This window comes from Plectropomus leopardus, chromosome 15, assembly GCF_026936395.1.
Source record: "Plectropomus leopardus strain MGB_pleo_1.0 chromosome 15, ASM2693639v1, whole genome shotgun sequence".
Classification (NCBI taxonomy): domain Eukaryota; kingdom Metazoa; phylum Chordata; class Actinopteri; order Perciformes; family Serranidae; genus Plectropomus; species Plectropomus leopardus.
Window position 1 is genome coordinate 797,501 of NC_142190.1, and position 18,951 is coordinate 816,451.

General features: G+C 43.8%; 1 protein-coding gene and 1 long non-coding RNA gene across 6 annotated transcripts in view; both read right to left on the bottom strand.

Moving 5' to 3' along the window:
* The window catches only part of nup98 (nucleoporin 98 and 96 precursor), a 29,955-nt gene extending 13,466 nt beyond the window's left edge, over window positions 1-16,489 (bottom strand). The window contains exons 1-21 of one of the 5 annotated variants that reach the window (XM_088088016.1): window positions 16,282-16,489; window positions 14,233-14,342; window positions 13,436-13,531; window positions 13,128-13,313; window positions 12,564-12,706; window positions 12,329-12,436; window positions 11,277-11,460; window positions 10,371-10,534; window positions 9,565-9,702; window positions 8,448-8,580; window positions 8,271-8,363; window positions 7,429-7,572; window positions 6,263-6,396; window positions 5,475-5,662; window positions 4,893-5,009; window positions 4,551-4,734; window positions 4,362-4,461; window positions 3,501-3,614; window positions 3,232-3,370; window positions 2,961-3,138; window positions 2,226-2,384 (exon numbers count right to left, since the gene is read on the bottom strand). In XM_088088016.1, coding sequence (XP_087944142.1) covers window positions 2,226-2,384; window positions 2,961-3,138; window positions 3,232-3,370; window positions 3,501-3,614; window positions 4,362-4,461; window positions 4,551-4,734; window positions 4,893-5,009; window positions 5,475-5,662; window positions 6,263-6,396; window positions 7,429-7,572; window positions 8,271-8,363; window positions 8,448-8,580; window positions 9,565-9,702; window positions 10,371-10,534; window positions 11,277-11,460; window positions 12,329-12,436; window positions 12,564-12,706; window positions 13,128-13,313; window positions 13,436-13,531; window positions 14,233-14,311 — 2,781 coding nt within the window. In that variant the 5' untranslated portion in view covers window positions 14,312-14,342; window positions 16,282-16,489. Of the gene's footprint in view, window positions 1-2,225; window positions 2,385-2,960; window positions 3,139-3,231; window positions 3,371-3,500; window positions 3,615-4,361; window positions 4,462-4,550; window positions 4,735-4,892; window positions 5,010-5,474; window positions 5,663-6,262; window positions 6,397-7,428; window positions 7,573-8,270; window positions 8,364-8,447; window positions 8,584-9,564; window positions 9,703-10,370; window positions 10,538-11,276; window positions 11,461-12,328; window positions 12,437-12,563; window positions 12,707-13,127; window positions 13,314-13,435; window positions 13,532-14,232; window positions 14,343-16,281 lie in introns of all 5 variants that reach the window. The other 4 variants (XM_088088014.1, XM_088088013.1, XM_088088015.1 and 1 more) reach the window with 4 other exon arrangements.
* Window positions 16,490-16,830: 341 nt separating this feature from the next.
* Window positions 16,831-18,951, bottom strand: part of LOC148187171 (uncharacterized) — a 53,435-nt gene continuing 51,314 nt past the window's right edge. The window contains exon 5 of the long non-coding RNA XR_015778996.1: window positions 16,831-17,336. This is a non-coding gene — a long non-coding RNA (uncharacterized LOC148187171). The remainder of the gene's footprint in view (window positions 17,337-18,951) is intronic.

Here is an 18,951-nt window from a genome sequence, read left to right on the forward strand (position 1 = left end):
TTTAAAAATCATTTTATGTCAGTTTATTACTTTTATTTATAAAAACATTTAATTACTTGTTTATAAACTAAATTTTTGTTTTTTATCATTTTTAATGTACTGTTGTTATTTCTAATTTTTCAAGTTTGTTTTTTATTTTTAACATGTTATTGTAAACTGTTTTTTTTAGTTAATTTTAGTCAAAAAAATCATTTCAAACATTTTGTTTAAATTTGGATTTGTTAAAAATTCTTTTTATGACATTTTATTGTTGTAATTTTAGTTTCCACATCTCTCGTATTTTTAAGTTTTGATTTTTATTTTAGTTTAAAAAATGTTTTACATTTTGTGCTTTTACTTCTTTTAGTTTTTCAAAATTTGCCATTTTTATTGGTTTTTGAGTCATTTTTATATTTCCCAAAATCTTCACCTTCAACATTTAATGGTGTAAATGTTGAGTCTTTAAATTTCGTATTAACTGTTGTCTGTTTTTGTTTTTTTGTTATAATTATGCTCTGTGAACCACTTTGAGCTGCACGTGTGTATGAAGTTTTTTTAAATAAAGTTGAGTTTTTTTATCTGTCTAAACTCTTCAGTCTGAACATCAGTTTTATACATTTAAACTTTTCATGAAAACCACTTTTCATTCATCTTCTCCTGACGCTCGTCGGGCTGCTGACTCGACTGTCTGATCTGCTCAGTATTTCCTAAATTCATAATCTGATCCAGATAAAAAAAATCATGTAATATATAATAAATATATATAATAAACTCTATTGTTTTATCATCAGAGATTAATTTACCAAAAGAACAAAGTAAACAAACCAAACCTCGGCTGTCAGCTGCTGAATTTTAATGTTAGCACAAAGTTTACAGACCAAAGATTAAAACTCATCTTCAGTAACTTTATTCACTTTTCTTTCATTAACTAATTAGCACATTTTTAGTCATAAATCCGGAGTCTAAAATGTTCGACTGTGAACGTGCTGAACATGAAATAACCTTTAAATAAAGTTCGTTATAATGAAAACTCATCGGATACAAGAACAGACGCTCTCGGAGACGTCTCTGGACTCAGAGACTCGTGCTCAGTTATTTTCAGTTATTTCTGAGAGTTATGTTCTGAGAGACATGTGAGAGTTAAAGAGTTAAATGTGTGTTTGAGCTCAAACTGAAGCAGCAGAAGATCCAGAAAAAAGCTGCTCGAGGTCGAACTGTTTCCTGTTGGTTCAGCAGAGTGAAAAAACTACGCTGCAGTTTCAGGAAATGTCTCCTATTCAATAAAAACACAAAACTAATCACATCCCTAAAATTCAGACTGTAGTCTGATTTAAAAAAGAAAAAAGAACAAAAGAAACGGGACCGACGGCAGCAAAACTGCAAACCTCGCCGTGTTCGCAGTGACGGCGCGGCCGGGCTCGAACTTCTCTGACACACCGAACATTTCGCTCCCCTCTCATCCCTCCACGATTTCACCTCAACAAAAACTTCAATCCAGCAGCCAAAGATTCTGACTCTGAAACCCCGAACGCTCAAAATAACCCCAAACAGCTCCACCACTGCGTTTGCAAAGTCTACTAAATTTCATTAAAGACATTTTTTTAATTAAAACATGAAACCAAAAGGCCGAGCAGCAGCAAACCCGAAAGCAGCCCGTCCGTTCTGTCCCTCTGCTGACTGCAGAGACAGCCCGCAGGGACAGAAATCCTTTTCATCACCAAATACAGTTTGTCCTTCACGACCAGTTTCAAAAAAAGCAAAGTACGTTTCCAAACAGGCCACAGTCGCGTCAGTCGTTCGGAGCTGGTTTGGCTTTACGGCGTCAGATCTGGATCAAACCTCAAACACGACATGTCAGACACTCGACACGCTGCCGGGCCGGAGACAAACGTCTCACTCTGAGACGCGGGAGACGGCTTCAGCCGGCGGAAAGCAGCCGCCATCAGACGGGTCATTTTGTGTCTGACAGGAGAGACTCGCTGCAGAGCCGTTAGTGATGCGGCCGCATCGCTGAAGATAGAAATGAATTCCCGTGTTTGTGAGACGACGGCAGCCGTCAGTGCAAACGAAGAAAAACTGAAAGAAGCGGCTCGCACTTTAACCCCAAAAAGGAAATTCTCTTTGCCTCCGTTTTTATTGCTAAAATCGAAGCTAAACTTGTTCTGAGTGCTGATGAAACGCTGCTGAGGTCAGTGAGGATGATGAAGATGAGGATGAAGAGTGTTGGTGGGCGCAGGCCGCTCTACCTGAGCCTGAGGCGCCACCTGCTGCTGGGAGGCGGGCAGCTGCTGCAGCCTGGAGGCAGGAAGTGACATCATCGTCTTCAGCTTCTTGGGGTCGGCTTTTGGCGGGACGTCGTCCTCCTCGTCAGAGTCCTGGAGGCCATATTTGGAGAAATGGGCCACCTGAGAGAGAGGGGGGCGGAGTCAGTTACACCTGAGCGGCTCAGCGACACAGGCTCAAAACAAACACTTTTTTTTTTTTACTAAATTTGGCCGTTTATTTTTTTTCAATTGTTTAAAAATGAGTTTTAATATTTGTACAAATGTTCAATCTTGCTTTCCAAACCCACATAAGAGGTTCTGTGAGTTTTTTATCTTCTAAAATTTCAAGCAAGTTTTTTTTTTTTGCCTTGTTTCTTTTATTTTTGAACATTTGTAAAAGTGTTTGGTTATTTTTAAAGAAATCCTGCTCTCCAAATGCACAGAGGGCATGTTTTCTTTTCTTTTTTTAATGTTCTCTTTCATTAAATTACGTTAAATTTTTTGCAATTTCTAGCATTTTTTTCCTTCCTTTGATTTTAAACATTTTCACAAACATTTCAGAAGCACATTTAAAAAAAAAATCAGAAGAAAAGAAAAGGGTCCTTGTTCTGTAGGAAAAATAAAAACCTGTCTCACCCTACGGCAGGAAACCACATTTCAAAATAAAAGCTCTGTGCTGCAGCGCTCTCACGCCGGCGGCGTGCAGCAGGGACTGACCTCGAACACCCAGGACCCGGTCTCGGGTCGGTACTCCAGGAAGCGGGCTCCCTGTCGGCGGGACGCCTTCTCCAGACGCCCCTCGTAGTTCATGTCGCTCAGACGCTCGGGGCTCCTGATCTGGGTGCACGTCGTCTTGTCGTTCGGCCAAACGCCGTCCAGAGTCACCTCCGCCCGCCTGCCGCCAACAACAGACGAGGACAGGAAGTGGATTAATAAAACGTGACGGGGCGACGCGAGCTTCCTGCAGACCGACGGATGGCGGGCTTACCTGTTCAGCCCCTCCCCCTCGGCCGGCTTGTTCTTGTCGTCGGGGTACACGATGACCTCTTTGCGTCTGAAGTGCACGATGTCGTCGAGGTTCAGCCCCGTCACGTTCACCTCGCCGGGGAAGAAGATGGAGCCGTAGCCTGCCGGAGCCAATCAGAGCAGAGCGGCGACACGTCGTCCAATCAGGTTAGAAAGCGGCGAGACTCGTAAACGACTTTTAAAAATGTAACCGTGGTTAAAGTTTGAGGTCAGGAGGAAAATGGCGGTTACCTTTCCTGCCGATGGTGAAGTTCTCCACCACACACTCGCCGCTCTCATCCAGCATGTCGGCCAGCTCGTCCATGGAGGGGATGGTGTAGTAACCCACACGGCTCAGCACGACGCCTGACGACACACACACACACACACACACACACACACACACACACACACACACACACACACACACACACACACACACACACACACACACACACACACACACACACACACACAGGCTTTCTTTACTCCTACTGTCTCAGAGTTCACACACGTTTTCACCGACAACCTTCCAGGACTTCTCCAGGACTTTTCTTAAAGACCAGACATTGACTGGAACGACCATCGGCTCTTTTTCATCACTATGTAACAGCTTTGAAAAAATATATTATTTAAAAGAATAATAAATTCAGAGCAGGATTAGAAATTAATATTTAAATATAATAATAACTAATAATCAAACACGGCGGCGAGGGGGCGGTGCCAGAAGGGGGAGGCGTGTCAGATCATTTTGAGTGATTTTTAGAAGAGGAGCAGACAACTTTAAATGGCTGTTTTTTTGTATTAGATTATAAAAAAATCTTTTTCTCAATTTTTAATATGAAAACACCTCAGCATCTTTTTCTTTAAAAACTTGACTGTAAAGAAAAAACTTTGTTTAATTATTGTTGATCTTTAAAGCAAAAAAAAGGTGATTTTCTTTTTTGTGATCTTATAGGAAAAAGTTTTTTTTCCTCAAATTTTCCAGGTTTTCCAGGACCCTGATTCTCTGAAGGGGCTGCAGACAGCCTGGCGTTCTGAAGCGGCGGCTGGTTTGTCTCTCTGGAGACGACTTGGACTCGTCGCAGGTCAACACGTGAGTTTGTTTCTGACCTGCGGGGTGCGGAGACTGCTGGGACTCCTGCTGCTCCTCCTCTCTGTCCTCCTGCAGAGACTCGTCCCCCAGAGACGCCGACACGTCCTCGCTGCTCAGCTGTGGACACAGAGACACCAGAGTTGACCCTCAGAGGAACATCAGAACCGGACAGAACCTGATTGGACGGTTCGGAGGAGCCCGCTGACCTCCAGCCCGTTGCGTGCAGCTTTGTGCATGTTGAGGTCGCTGATGGTGTCCTGCAGGCTGGTCTGGGCGCGGCCCTGCGGGATCGGCTTGGCGATGGGGTTGACGTAGAACTGGGTGACCTCGGGGTCGTCGTCGGGCCGACCGCTGGGTCCCGCCGCCTCCTCCTCCTCCTCCTCCATGTGGCTGCAGGGAGGAGGACAGCGAGGAGCAGGAGGACACATTAACACACAACTAACCAGCAAACAAGAAGGCTGAATCCACCACGTTACCATGGTGATGAGACGAGAGTGTGTGTGTGTGTGTGTGTGTGTGTGTGTGTGTGTGTGTGTGTGTGTGTGTACCTGTGTCCGTTCTGCGGGTACTCTGGAGGTGAGGCGAGGTCGTCCGTGTCTTTGTTGACCGGGCTGCTGTACTGACTGCTGTTCAGGTTCTTCAGCACCAGCTTCTTGATGCTCTTCCTGTGAACACACACACACACACACACACACACACACACACACACACACACACACACACACACACACACACACACACACACACACTGACCAACACATTTCCAGGACACTGAGGCAAATTTTTAAGACCAAACATTCTCTGAAATGACCATGGCTGCTCGTTATCGGCTCTTTTTCATCACTTTAAAACAGCTTTTTCAGCTAAATCACTTCAGAGGTAACGAATTCAGAACGGATCAGAACTGAGCATGTGAATTTAACTTAGGGACTGTTTGTTATTTTTGAGAGAGGAGAGGGTGGTGCAAAAAGCAGAGGGCATGTGAAACTGCATTCATTGAAATCACTGTTGAATATCACATTTCCAACAGTCCTTGAACACATCATGTTATTAAAATTCCAGGACTCTTCCATATTTTTAGGGTATATTTAGTTGTCCCAAACGCTGTTGCCATGGCGACCGACGGGTACCTGGGTATGAAGGCTCCGTTGGTGAGCGAGGGCTCGTCGTCGTCCAGGCCGTCGAACAGCTGCGACTTGGACGCCCCCGATGAAGTCAGCGCTTTGGGGCGGACTCTGGTCGCAGGGCGGGGCGTCAGCTTGTAGTGGGTGGGCGTGGTCAGAGCCTTCTGGGCCGTCGGATTGGTCGGTTTCAGGCGCTGTCAGAACAGAGAGGCTGCGATTGGACACTCAAACGTTTTGGACACTGAAGCAGCAGATCTGTGCGGTAACCGTGGAAACATGCTGTGTATCCACAAACTCTACTTTGATACTGTAATTACGCTCTCGTCTCTTATAAACAGATTTTTAAAAATGATCTTATAGTATAAATATTAGTGGTTGTTTGTAATCAGTTATCACTAATAGAAACAAAAAACTCTACAGCTGCTATGATTAAAAATGTACTGATGAGAGTCACGAAAAAGGTCACAATTATGATTTTGATCATTATATTATTTTCAACAGCTTTAACCCTTTAGGGCCCGCTTTAATATTACACACACTCGTATCGCTCGGTGCACAAATTGCACTTTTCAAAGTCAAGCTTTAGAAAATATTGTACATTAATAGATAGATAGATGGATTATTAGATAAAGGGATATCTGGATCTATATTTATATGTTTTTATATCTACACAAATCAACAATCCCTTGAATACAGTCGTCAAACAGTGGTGACAAAGACATGACGCTGCTTCAGCTCCTGCAGAGGGAGGGTGTGTGTTACATGTTAGGTGTTACGTGTGCCGTGTGTCTCACCTCCTCCTTCTTTTTGGGGTCTGACAGCGGGTTTCTGAACAGCGGCGAGTCTCCGTACGGAGAGTAGGCCAGGACGCTGAGCTGCTGCTGCAGCATGGCCTGCTGGGCGGCCGCCCCGTTTGGATCTGTGAGCGCTGGAGGAGAAACATTGAAATTAAATAAAAGTCAAAAACCTGTCCTGAGAGACGTCAGAATAAAAGCAACAGACTTCAGTCACAACTACACAAAGAGACACGGGGACATTTCATCTGACGGGACGACTCGGTGACTGAGAATAACGAGAAGCATAAAGTAAACACATCAGATAAATGATGTTAACCTTTGTATGAAACACTCACACAGGTGACAGAGACACACAGAGACAGACAGAGACACACAGAGACAGACAGAGACACACAGAGACAGACAGAGACACACAGAGACAGACAGAGACACACAGAGACAGACAGAGACACACAGAGACAGACAGAGACACACAGAGACAGAGACACACAGAGACATACAGAGACACACAGAGACACACAGAGACAGACAGAGACACACAGAGACAGAGACACACAGAGACAGACAGAGACACACAGAGACAGACAGAGACACACAGAGACAGAGACACACAGAGACAGACAGAGACACACAGAGACACACAGAGGCAGAGACAGACAGAGACAGACAGAGACACACAGAGACACACAGAGGCAGAGACAGACAGAGACACACAGAGAGATGGACAGAGACACACAGAGACGGACAGAGACACACAGAGACAGAGACACACAGAGACACACAGAGACAGACAGAGACACACAGAGACACACAGAGGCAGAGACAGACAGAGACAGACAGAGACACACAGAGGCAGAGACAGACAGAGACAGACAGAGACACACAGAGACACACAGAGGCAGAGACAGACAGAGACAGACAGAGACACACAGAGACACACAGAGACAGAGACAGAGACAGAGACACACAGAGACAGAGACAGAAACACACAGAGACAGAGACAGAGACAGACAGAGACACACAGAGACAGAGACAGAGACAGACAGAGACACACAGAGACAGAGACAGAGACAGAGACAGACAAACACAGACAAACACAGACAAACACAGACAAACACAGACAGAGACAGACAGAGACAGACGAACACACAGCTGCTGCTCACCAACAGGCTGCTGCTGAGCTCCGAAGCCGAGGCTGCTGGTTCCGCTGCTGAATCCGGTCGCTCCGAACGTTCCCATTGTTCCCAGTGTGGTGCCCAGTTTGTTCTGGTTATTCCCAAACAGAGACGTCTGTCCAGCGCCCACTGCTGAAAACACACACACACACACACACACACACACACACACACACACACACAGAGGTGAGGTGGATTTAAGAGTGTATTTTAAGGCCCCTCATTGTGTGTTTGGTCTCTGAACGAGCAGAACAACGTTAAACGAGCAGTTTGTAACGAGGCTGCTGGTTAGGGACCGTTCTGCAGCTGTGGTGCGTCAGGACATTTTGGGGAATGTTCCAAACAGAATATTAGGGATGATAACAATTAATCGCTGATTGATTAATCGGTCGATTAATCGGAAGAATTTAATCATGTGAAATGTGTTGATTGATTAATCTGATTATATTCAATATGCTGCTGGGAGCTTTAAGGACAAATGTTGGTATAAAATAAGCTTTATGCTTTAAAAAAAAAACCCAAACAATTAATTAATAATGGTCAATTTAACCAATAATCAATTAAGATAAATGCTTTTTTTTTTTGCTCCGCTGCTTGAATTAACAAACTGTTGGTGAAAAAGGGTTGAAGCTGGAACAATAATAATTAATAATTAATAATAATTATTCTCTGGTGTGAAAGTGAAAAGCTGATTTTATGATGACTGAAGTAGCGGCAGGTTTTTCAGCTCCTCAGGGCCGTGGTGAGAAGAATGCGTGTATATGTCTGTTTTGGGTTTTTTGGGGGAATATTTCAGTTCCTGTGTCCTGATGAGGCGGTTCCTCCAGTACCTGCTCCAAAGCTGGTTCCCAGTGCGGTCCCCAGTCCTCCGGTGGCCGGCTTGTTTCCAAACAGACTCCCTGCTGCAGGGTTCGCACCAAAACCTGCACCGAGAGAATTACAGACACCCGTCAGTGATCGGAGTTACTGACGAGCCGCTGATGGGTTTCACTTCTCTCCGTTCTCACCGAAGGACGACGTGTTGGTCCCCGTCCCCAGAGTCAGAGCCGGCTTGTTCCCAAACAGACCAGTACCGGTGCCAAAGGACGGAGCGCTGGTGGTGGTGGTGCCGAACCCGGCCGTCTTATTACCGAATAAACTCTGCTGTAACACACACACACACACACACACACACACACAGACACAGACACACACACACACACACACACACACACACACACACACACACACACACACACACACACACACACACACACACACACAGACAGACAGACACACAGACACACACAGACAGACACACACACACACAGACAGACACACACACACACACACACACACACACAGACAGACACACACACACAGACACACACAGATAGAGACACACACACACACAGACAGACAGACACACGCACACACACAGACAGACACACACAGACACACACAGACACACACACACAGACAGACACACACACACACAGACAGACACACACAGACACACACAGACACACACACACAGACACACACAGACACACACAGACACACACACACAGACACACACGTGAATACACTACAGTTCCCGGTGTGACGGTCCACGTTTCAGTCGAGCGCTGATCTGAAGTGTAGAAACTTCTCAGTTTGTACTTCGAGTGTTTCTGAACTCATCTCCTCGTCAGACGCTCCGAGTCGAGCCGAATGAACCACTTTTCACTTTCCATGCAAGGTTCATTCACACTTTTATCAATAACTTTCCAGGACTTTCTCTGAAAGGAGACTTTCTCTTTTTTTTTCTTTAATATTTTTTGGCAATTTCTAAAGAAAAAAAATTGGGCTTGTAGGTTTTAAAGGCAGGTTTTCTTTAAAAATCACAAAAATGGCACCACTTATCACAGCAGAAAACTATAAAAGCAGAAATTTTTGTTTGATACTCAAATTTCCTACAATCCTTGAACACATCATGTGTTATACAGGTTTGGAAGAAAAATTCAATGACTTTTCCAATACTTTCAGGGTATATTTAAAACTTTTCCAGGTTTGGGCGTTGCTATCTGTAGCTTCCATGACTGTTGCAGGTGTGTGATTTGGTGTCAGTTACTGAGAAACCGGCCTCATGTGTCTGTTTGGTACCTGTGTGCCCACGTTTCCAAATCCAGTGTTGGTCTGGCCGAACAGCCCGGTGCCCGTCCCGAAGCCCGTGGCGGTGCTCGTCTGAGCGGCGCCAAACAACCCGCTCGACTGAGACGCCGCCGTGTTTCCAAACAGACCCTGTGAGACAGGAGAGGAGCGCCGTGACTAAATAACCAAAAACATCCTCCAGACTCTCAAAAACGCTGCGTGAAAGAAATCTGCTCTTCTGTTTTTCATTTCTCTGCAGGAAGCTTCAAATCACATTTAATAATCAGTTTAACCAAAACGCTGCTGAGTTTTAGGAAACGAGGAAAATTTAAACATTTTGTCTCTCGTGTCAAATTTACCAAATTCAGACACTTTTAACACATCTAAAAACTCGAACTCTAGAACTTCAGAAAATCCTTTTTAATAAAGCTTGGGAAACATTTCAAGAGGAAAAAAGTACAGAAAAATATATTCATAATGATCAGAACTATGTACTTAAAATTCTGTTAGTTATTGTATCTGTTTTCATATTTTTAAGCCCTTTTCCTGAGTCTTGTTTTTTTGGGTTTTTTTTCACTTTTTGCACTTTTTGGTAATTTGGGGTGTAATTTTTTCTCTTAAAAATGAAGCCAATTTACCAAATTGCGAGTCACCTTTGTTTGCTCGTACTTTAGTGACGTTTCTTTGCACAGTGACTTAAACAGGACGTCTGACAGTGATTCAGAGAGCTCGTTAAAATGTATCTCTGCGTATCTGGAGCCTCTTTCAGCCCTTTAACCCTTTAAAGTCTGCGTGTGGAGGGACAGAGAGCGGCTCACGATGCTGCTGGTGTTGGCCTGGCCCATGGTGTTGGTGTTTCCGAAGGAGAAGCCGCTGCTCTGCGTGGTCGTCGTCTGACCGAACGGCTTGAAGAGGCTGTTGGCCTGCTGTGGCGGCTGCTGACCGAACAGACCGCCTGTGGTCGCACCGAAACCACCGGCAGCTGCTGAGAGAACACACACGCGCGCACACACACACACACACACACACACACACACACACACACACACACACACACACACACACACACACATAGCGTCACTTCACCTCACTGACTGATTCACATTCAGGGGTGATGAAGGAAATGATTTCTACACATGCGACTCGGCGTGAGTCGCTCTGACGTTGAGCTGACGTTGACCCTTTAAACCTGGACCGACATCAGTCGCCTTTCATGAGCAGGCAATAAAAATCAGCAAAAGGTGGCGACTTAACTTGAAAATTAGCTGTGGGGAAATGATTTGAAATTATCTCAACCATGGAGAAATGTCCACAAAAGTCTGTTTATAATTCTTATAAATATATGTAAGAGGGGGAGGAGAACGCGATCGTGGCTGAAGAAAAGAGGCAAACTTAGCACGACAATTTTTGCAACAAGAGCTCGAAGTATTTCTCATCATCTATTAGCATTTATCAGAGCGGCGCTGATCAGTGCGTCATTTCATGCTGCATTTCAATTGGTCGGTCAGTAGACGCAGGTCTTAACGAGAGTTTGATCCCCGGCTGTCTTTGATCGCACGATGACGGCTGAACCTCTCTCGTTGCGACGTAACACCGCCGTTTTAGAGCCACGACCAAAGATATCGCAGCGTTTCTGTCACCACGGTTACCTCAGGTCTGAGGCAGCCCATAATCACACAGAGGACACCGGGCTCAAAGGCCTGAGGACAAACGTCTCCACTCACGTGCGGCTCCAAACGTGCTCTTGTTCTGCCCGAAGGAGAAGTTCGTGTTTGGGGCGGTGGAGCCGAACAGGCCGGTGGCGGCGCTGGAAGTGGCCGTGGGCGCGCCGAACAGACCACCGGTCCCCGCAGCCATCGGGTTGGTGGGTCCCTTCCTGCCCGCCTGGTAGTCCTCCAGCCTCAGCTCCTGCAGGGACACGACAGCCGTAAGTCATGAGTCGTAGGTTGTTATAGACTGCTCCTTTTGTAAATTTTTATTGTTTCCATGCCCTGAATTTAGGCGGGAAAAAGTGGATTTATCCGTTCTGGCCAAATTAGTTGTAATATTTATTAGGATTTAAGATATCGGTTAAAAATCCGATATTTTGCATTCCTAAAATAAGAAAAAAACATCTGTAAAATATAAAAGAAATATATGTTTTCAGTTATTTTGAGATCTGATGCGACTCCTGGAAAAAGAAAACTAAACTCTAACTTCCTGAATGTGGGTTAATGTTTAGTGCCTCTTCTGAAATAAATAAATTATAAATGTATTCTTGCATCAAACGTCACGATTATTAATCTGATCTCCGTATGAACGGCGTCTCATTTCTCCAGGAGGAAAACAACGCAGATTTCAGCCGATTACCTCTTTCAAACACTGATAGTTTAACCCTTTGAAACCTGGACCGACATCTTTTTTATCGTGCTGCGTTCAGACGCCTTTCGTAAGTTTATAAACCTTTGAGCCCCGAGAAAATAGGTGCAATTCCTTTTTAAAAAACAATGTATGTTTTGATTTTGTGTTTCTGTTTTGGGGCTGGCCAGGACACTCTGGGAAAAAGAGATTTTTAATCCCATGAGGTTTTTCTGGTGAAATAAAATAAAAACATTAAAATTTAAATAAACACGGAGGAAAAGGCAACAAGCAACTTGCATTGTCCTTCAAATTGCAAAAAAATAGTCGATCTAGAAAATTATTTTTTAAGAGCTGCAGAAAAATGTCCAGAGAACTACACTTAAAATGATCATAATTCGACAATAATCCGACAGCAGCGGCGGGAACACAAACTGACCTCCAGGGATTTGTTCTCGTACTCCTTCATGGCCGTGATGCACTGGTGTTTGGTGTTGATGCTCGTGGTCACGCCTGCTTTCACCATCGTGTCACTTCCTGTTGGAGGCTGAAGGAAAAGGAAACGAGTCATTAATGATGAAAGAAATCAACAAACATAATTATCGTTTCCGCTTGTGGACTGTGTGCAGCTCTCTGGCGCCCGTCTTTGGTTTCTCTGCAGCTCGGGGACTCACGTTGAATTTGACGGTGGTTCCCGGCTGCTGCTGCGCGGCGGTGAAGCCCGAGCCTCCGAACAGAGAGTTGGCTCCTCCGAAAGGGTTGGAGGTGGTGTTGGTGGAGCCAAACAGCCCGCCGCTGCTGGTGCTCGTCCCGAAGCCTGAAGGACACGACGGGGAGGGAGACACAACCACAGCGGGACTGACTCAGTTAACATGTTTTGTTAGTGTCTATTAAAAGTTTCTTTGTTGGTAAAAAGCTTTCAAAGAAAAAAACTAATTTCAGAGTTTTGGCAGATCTGCACGAGCTGCTTCATGTGGAAACGATGAGGTTTTCTTCTGCACAACATCTTCTGTTCAAACACATTTTTCTGTGACAGGATCGCACCGCATCATCACCTGGTGATTTTTTAAGAAAAACTGTCAGCGTTTACTTCTGGCGATTCTTAATTTAAATTTAAAGAAATATATTTGCGATGTTTTAGGAAAAGTCAAACTTATGTTCTCCTGATAACACTGAGCTGTTAGTGGGGTCCCTGCGGGACGCTGGTCCCAGCTGTGAACTGTGTGGAGGTTTCTCACTTCCAAACGAGGTGGGTTTGTTGGCGCCGAAGGCATTGCTCTGCTGGGAGAAGAGTCCGCCGCTGGTGCCCGTCCCCGTGTTGCCGAACAGGCTGGTGGAGGTGCCGGTCGCTGCGCCGAAGCCGAAGCCGGTGCTGGTGGAGGACGTGGCCGGCTGGCTGAACGTGCTGGAGCCGAACAGACCGCCTGCAGCCAAGAGACAAGGACACATCAGAGTTGAATATTTTATTCACACGTCTTCAACGCCGATCCAGACGACAACACAAACACGTGACTGCTCTGAGCCAATGAAACAAGAGCTGACTAACCAGGTTTGTTCTGCGTGGCGCCGAACAGTCCTCCGGTATTGGCGGTGGTCCCGAACGCAGATGTCCCAAATCCTCCGGTCGTTCCGAAGCCTGTGCCTGCAGGTCATTAAAGAGAGGACGAAACTTTAGAAACTGTCTCACTCTGTTTCAGCGACAGCAGACTGAACCTGAACATAAACACGTTTTATCTATTAGCCCCAAAATTTGGATGTTTAAGCAGCTCGAACGGACCATCAGAATTCTCTGGAGTCGACCCGCCGCTGCCGCAGGTGTGACATTCAACCCTCAGGGACTGTTAGGTGCATTTTAGGCACTTTCCATCATTTTATTTCATTTTTCTGATAATTGTGTGTGTGTTGATGCATGTGTCCTAAATGTAGTCCAGCTATTTCCACTAGGTGACCTGTCACAATCAATGTAGCTGCTTATCACTGACATATCCCAGACTGTCAGCAGCTACACTCACACACTCAGCATGGAGGACACTGAACAGAATTAATTTTTGTGTTTAGTTTTTATTCATCTAAAAATAAAGTAGCATCATGACAAAAACCTGGCATTTAAGGGGTTAAAATTCTTAAATTTAAGAATATTTGATATTTCTGATTAGGGCTGATGTTGGTTAAAAGAATGATCTCAGTGAAAGTCAAAAATCATGTCACTGTACAGTAGCTTTTTAAAGCTTGTTTTTTAAAAGTGCATTTTGTGCACAGAGCGATATGTGTGTTATATTACAGCAGGCCCTAAGGGGTGAAACCAATCAACAGATAACTAAACAGATAAATGAAAGGACTTACTTTGCTGTCCAAAGGTCGATGAGGTGCCGAACCCCCCCGTCCCTCCACCGAAGGGAGTGCCAAATGACTTGTTGAACATGTTGCCCTGCTAGTAGGACCGCATAAGTCTTCTGTTCAGGGACAAACACAAACATCGTCACAAACTGCTCTAAGGTCACATTTCTCACATGTTCTCAGTTTGGAAATTTCACTGCACAATATGAATGACTTGATGATTTATACAGGACTTAATTTCACTTCATTATATGACCGTAGCTGTTGTTTATTTAATAATTTTGTATTTGTCACCAGTATTATAGAGATACAGAAGCTAAGCGATGTCCTGCTGTGGACAGAGCTGCAGCAAAACATATTTTAACCACCTAAAAAACTCAGTCTGAATCTAAGTGTTGACTGTATTTGAATGTTGTCTCCTCTTTAGCTTCTAGAGCGGCGGTACAGCAGCAGCTCCACCGTTCACGGGAGTAAAATGAAGATCTGCCCCCTCTCAGCTCGCTGCTATAAACCTATATTATTGATCCAGTCTAAGCTATCGACCCAGTCACAATCACAACTGTCTATTTACAATAACTTTGTGGTAGAGAACCACTGCGTCATGAAGAAATAATCAAACAACTCTGAGAGCAAACTCCGTCTTCATTGATGAGTTTGAAGACACCTAAAAAAATCTAAATCAGTTAGTGTATGTTAAATTTAGAATATTTTCAGCACCTTACCTCGCTGTCAGACAGCCAATACTGACGGGGAATTTAAGCCGTTATATCAAAAACACCAAACTCCACTATTTCAAAGCCAATTTAGGCCATTTTACTGCAGTGAAAGGTGGAGCTGCTGCTCCTCTGCTGCCTGCATCAGCTGCTGTGGGAGCTAAAGAGAAAAGATTCACTTAACCCTTTGAAACCTGGACAGACATCAGTCTCTTTTGCTACATTCAGACACCTCTGACATGGTTTAAACCTTTGAAACCTGAGCAAATTGGCTGAAAAATTAGGAAAAGTTAACGAGAAAATAAATTGATTTTTCAAAAAAAAAGAGAGAAAGGGAGAAATAGGAAAAAAAATTCAGAAAAAATATTATAAAATAATTATCTTTTATATCTAAAATTAATTACGTTTTTAACAATTTTTAACAAAGAAAATACTAGCTGTTCTTTTTATTTATTTTATTCACTCAGATGGTTAAAATATGTTTTGCGGTGACCCGAGGACATCACGCTCAGAGCATCGAGTCCAGTTCACTCAGACTGAGGTGTTTACATGACGGAGGAAATCCACTTCCTGTCAAGTTATTTGGGTGTTTTAGACCGACTTTACTTCAGTCAGGCTAACATGTTTACGTCGATTTTAAAAGTCTTGTCTCAGTCGGACCGACACAATTATTCGACTTTTTTAACATCATGGTAACAGACCGACTCAGGAGGGAGCTTCACCCCTCCTCCGATAAATACAGAACAGTCCCTAAGTACAAACACCGGAGCTTTACGCTCAGCATCAGAGTGAATATGTTTATGTCTATTCCACCTGTGAACCAGGTGTGAACCCCAGCAGGTAGACGGAGCACCGACCCTGCAGACAGACCCCCCTGACGTCAGCTCCACGTGCAGCACACCGGGATGACAGCGCCGTCACGTCAATCCAACACACGACATACAGTCGCCCCTGCGAGTCAGGCGAGGTTAGGTTAGACGAGTCAAACCAACCCAGAGACTCAACATCAGCGAGTCACATCCAGAGCGGACCGGTTATAAACCGAGCCACCTCGCGCAGCTAACTGTGACACACCGATAGCATCATTTCCGTTTCAGCTAGCACGTTAGCTTCGTTATTTAACCGCAAAAACGAAACTAACGATTACTTGACTGGTTCTTATTATCGCGAGGCTGTGAAATCAACTCAAACTCAACACAAACGACGACTTTCTGCTCGTTAAAAGTCACCTGCGTCAAGCTAACGTTAGCTAGCCGCTAACATCCTTAGCATTGCTAGGCAAACGTTAGCAAAACAAAAGCGCCGCGGACAAAGAGCGGCCGTTATTTTGACGCTTATTTACCGTTAACGGCGATGTTCTCGGTGTCCGGTTCAGTGTTGACCTCCCTCCCGCAGTGTGAAAGCCAGCGACTCCCAAATGTTCACCGATAAAAGTGAGTTTAGCTGAACATCGGTGGGACCGGAGAGCTTCGTCAACGAGGAGGGAAAATCTGCCGAGCAGCAGCCGTCAGCACGCACTTCATACGTCATCACCGCGGCGGCGCGAGGATGTTTCTTATATCGCCACCTGCCGTACCGGAGACAAACTGCGTCCAGGTTTGGTTTGCTTTGGTGTGGTGTATGTTATGTTATCTTATGTTATCTTATGTTATCTTATGTTATCTTATCTTATCGTATCGTATCGTATCGTATCGTATCGTATCGTATCGTATCGTATCTTATCTTATCTTATCTTATCTTATCTTATTTTATTTCTGGTGCTTATTTCTCCTGCTGTAATTCTCTCTGTGGGCCTCAGAGCAACTGTAACAAACAGCAATTTCCCATCCAGGGATCAATAAAGTATCTCTGATTCTGATTTTTTTCCTCTTTTGATTTGATTTAGTTCAGGTTCATCTTCCTTTATTTGTACCAGTAGGTAGATTTAGTTTGCAGTATAAGGTGAAAGACATCCATTCAACATAGTCTTCAGACACCACACAAAACATAACAAAAAGATAAAACGGTACAGTATAAAAAAATAAAAAAAACAATTAAAGTGCCCCAGTGCTAAATCGATTTATTTTGAACATGAAAAAAAACTGAAAAATTATTTTACAAACAAGCAGACAGACAAAAAAGCAATATTTAATGACAAATGAAAAACATAATCAACAGAGCAGAATTCTGCACCCAGGAAGGTCCAACATGGACTGAAACATTTGCACTTTTGTACATTTTTTTCACAGTACAGCACTGCAACACGTGTAATACCGATTTTTGAGACACAGACCTTTGTCTTCTTTTCCGGTGCGGTAGTCAGGAAAATTCAAAACTGCAGCAGATGAAGACTCACACAAAGAAAAAAAAAATCAGACAAACATAGGACAGTTTTCCACGGCGCAGCTCTTTCCACACCTACCAATGAAAATTAAAATAACGAAAAAAATGGTTAAACACTTGATGACTTAATTTACATATTGGAAAAGAAGTGAGAAAAAGCACAAACTTTTTAAAGTAATTGAATTTTAATTAAACTCCTTCCTTATTCATTTAAACCTACACTCTAATTTATGAAACATATAGGCATAGACTCACATATCCAAAATCAAATATCTACAAATTCACATTATCATTTACGGGAAAAAAAGAAAGATAAACTCTGAAAGAATAAATGATAATAAATATTAAATAACCAAATAAATAAAGAGTTACCCCTGTAAACAGCTGGTGATTGTCAGACCCCTTCTTTATCTCTGTTCCTCCTGAAAATCATGTTTTTATACATTATTTTAATATGGTTGGACATTGTTTTAGCTCCACATGAAAACTGCTCAGCAGCTTCTCTCCTCAGATTGATGTACAAACATTTTTTTTTCCTGTAGGTACGAAGACTAACTTTGGAAATTAAATTACAAATCAGTGTTTCTCTGACGCTGTTGGAAACATTTCACAGGTTAACTGGTAACAGATTAATTATTCAGTTTGAAATTAGCACCTTCAAAAAGTTCACTTATTCACAAGCAGGGACGGTCAAAAACTGTGTAACTGTTTTTTAAGATTATTTGGGGTTTTTTTATGCCTTTAATGATAGCGCTGAAGAAGACGGGAAATATGGGAGGAAGAGGGGGGGTGACACACAGCAAGGGCCACAGCTCGGACTGGAACCGATCCTGGGTGCACACTATTACCAGGTGAGCTAGGGGTCGCCCCAGTCCTACAATTTAACAACAACGACTCTCAAAGCACAGGTGCACGTAACGTATGGATTTCACCATCTACAATCCATAATATCAGAGGATCTGTAGAAATCTCTGCATGTAAGGGACAAAACTGAAAACCAAAGCTGAATGCAGGTGAACTTTGACCCCTCAGGCTGCACTGCATTAAAAACCAACATGACCATATAAAGGATATTAAGGAAAAGCGGTTAGGAAAGGAGATTATTTAGAGTTTTTGACCGTAGCCTGAATCTGTCAGGCACATCTCACTGGCAGTTATACAGAGAGAAAACGTCTGTGTGGATAGTGGGAGAATGGGTAAATTTGTTTAAAAGTGCATTCTGGATGCAGAGACGGGGGCAGCCTAACCCATCCAGGCTCTTATCTCCTGCCAGCAGATGAGTTTAGCAGGGCGACAACCAGCAATGTGTCAAACCAGCTAACAATCCACTTTGTGTTATTCTGGCCTACATGGGAAGAAAAAATACCACATCAGCAAAAAGCTTTTATGCATGTCATATAATGTCACGTTATTATGGTACCACAACTTAGCTTTCATTTTAATCAAAGAATGAATGTGTTAACTGTAAATAGTCTCCCCACTTGGAATTGAACTCTATGATGAACTGAATGACACATATGGAAAGAATTCAATTCTCAGTGAAATGACCACAACTTGGAGAAATCCTTAATAACTGTGGCGAACACCTTTTGTTGGCTTTTATCGGTTGGATCTTAGGATGACACCTGAGCCTAGGCTGGGACAAATGAGAGTAGCACTTTAGTTAACTGGTCCCCGAATAGATGTTTTC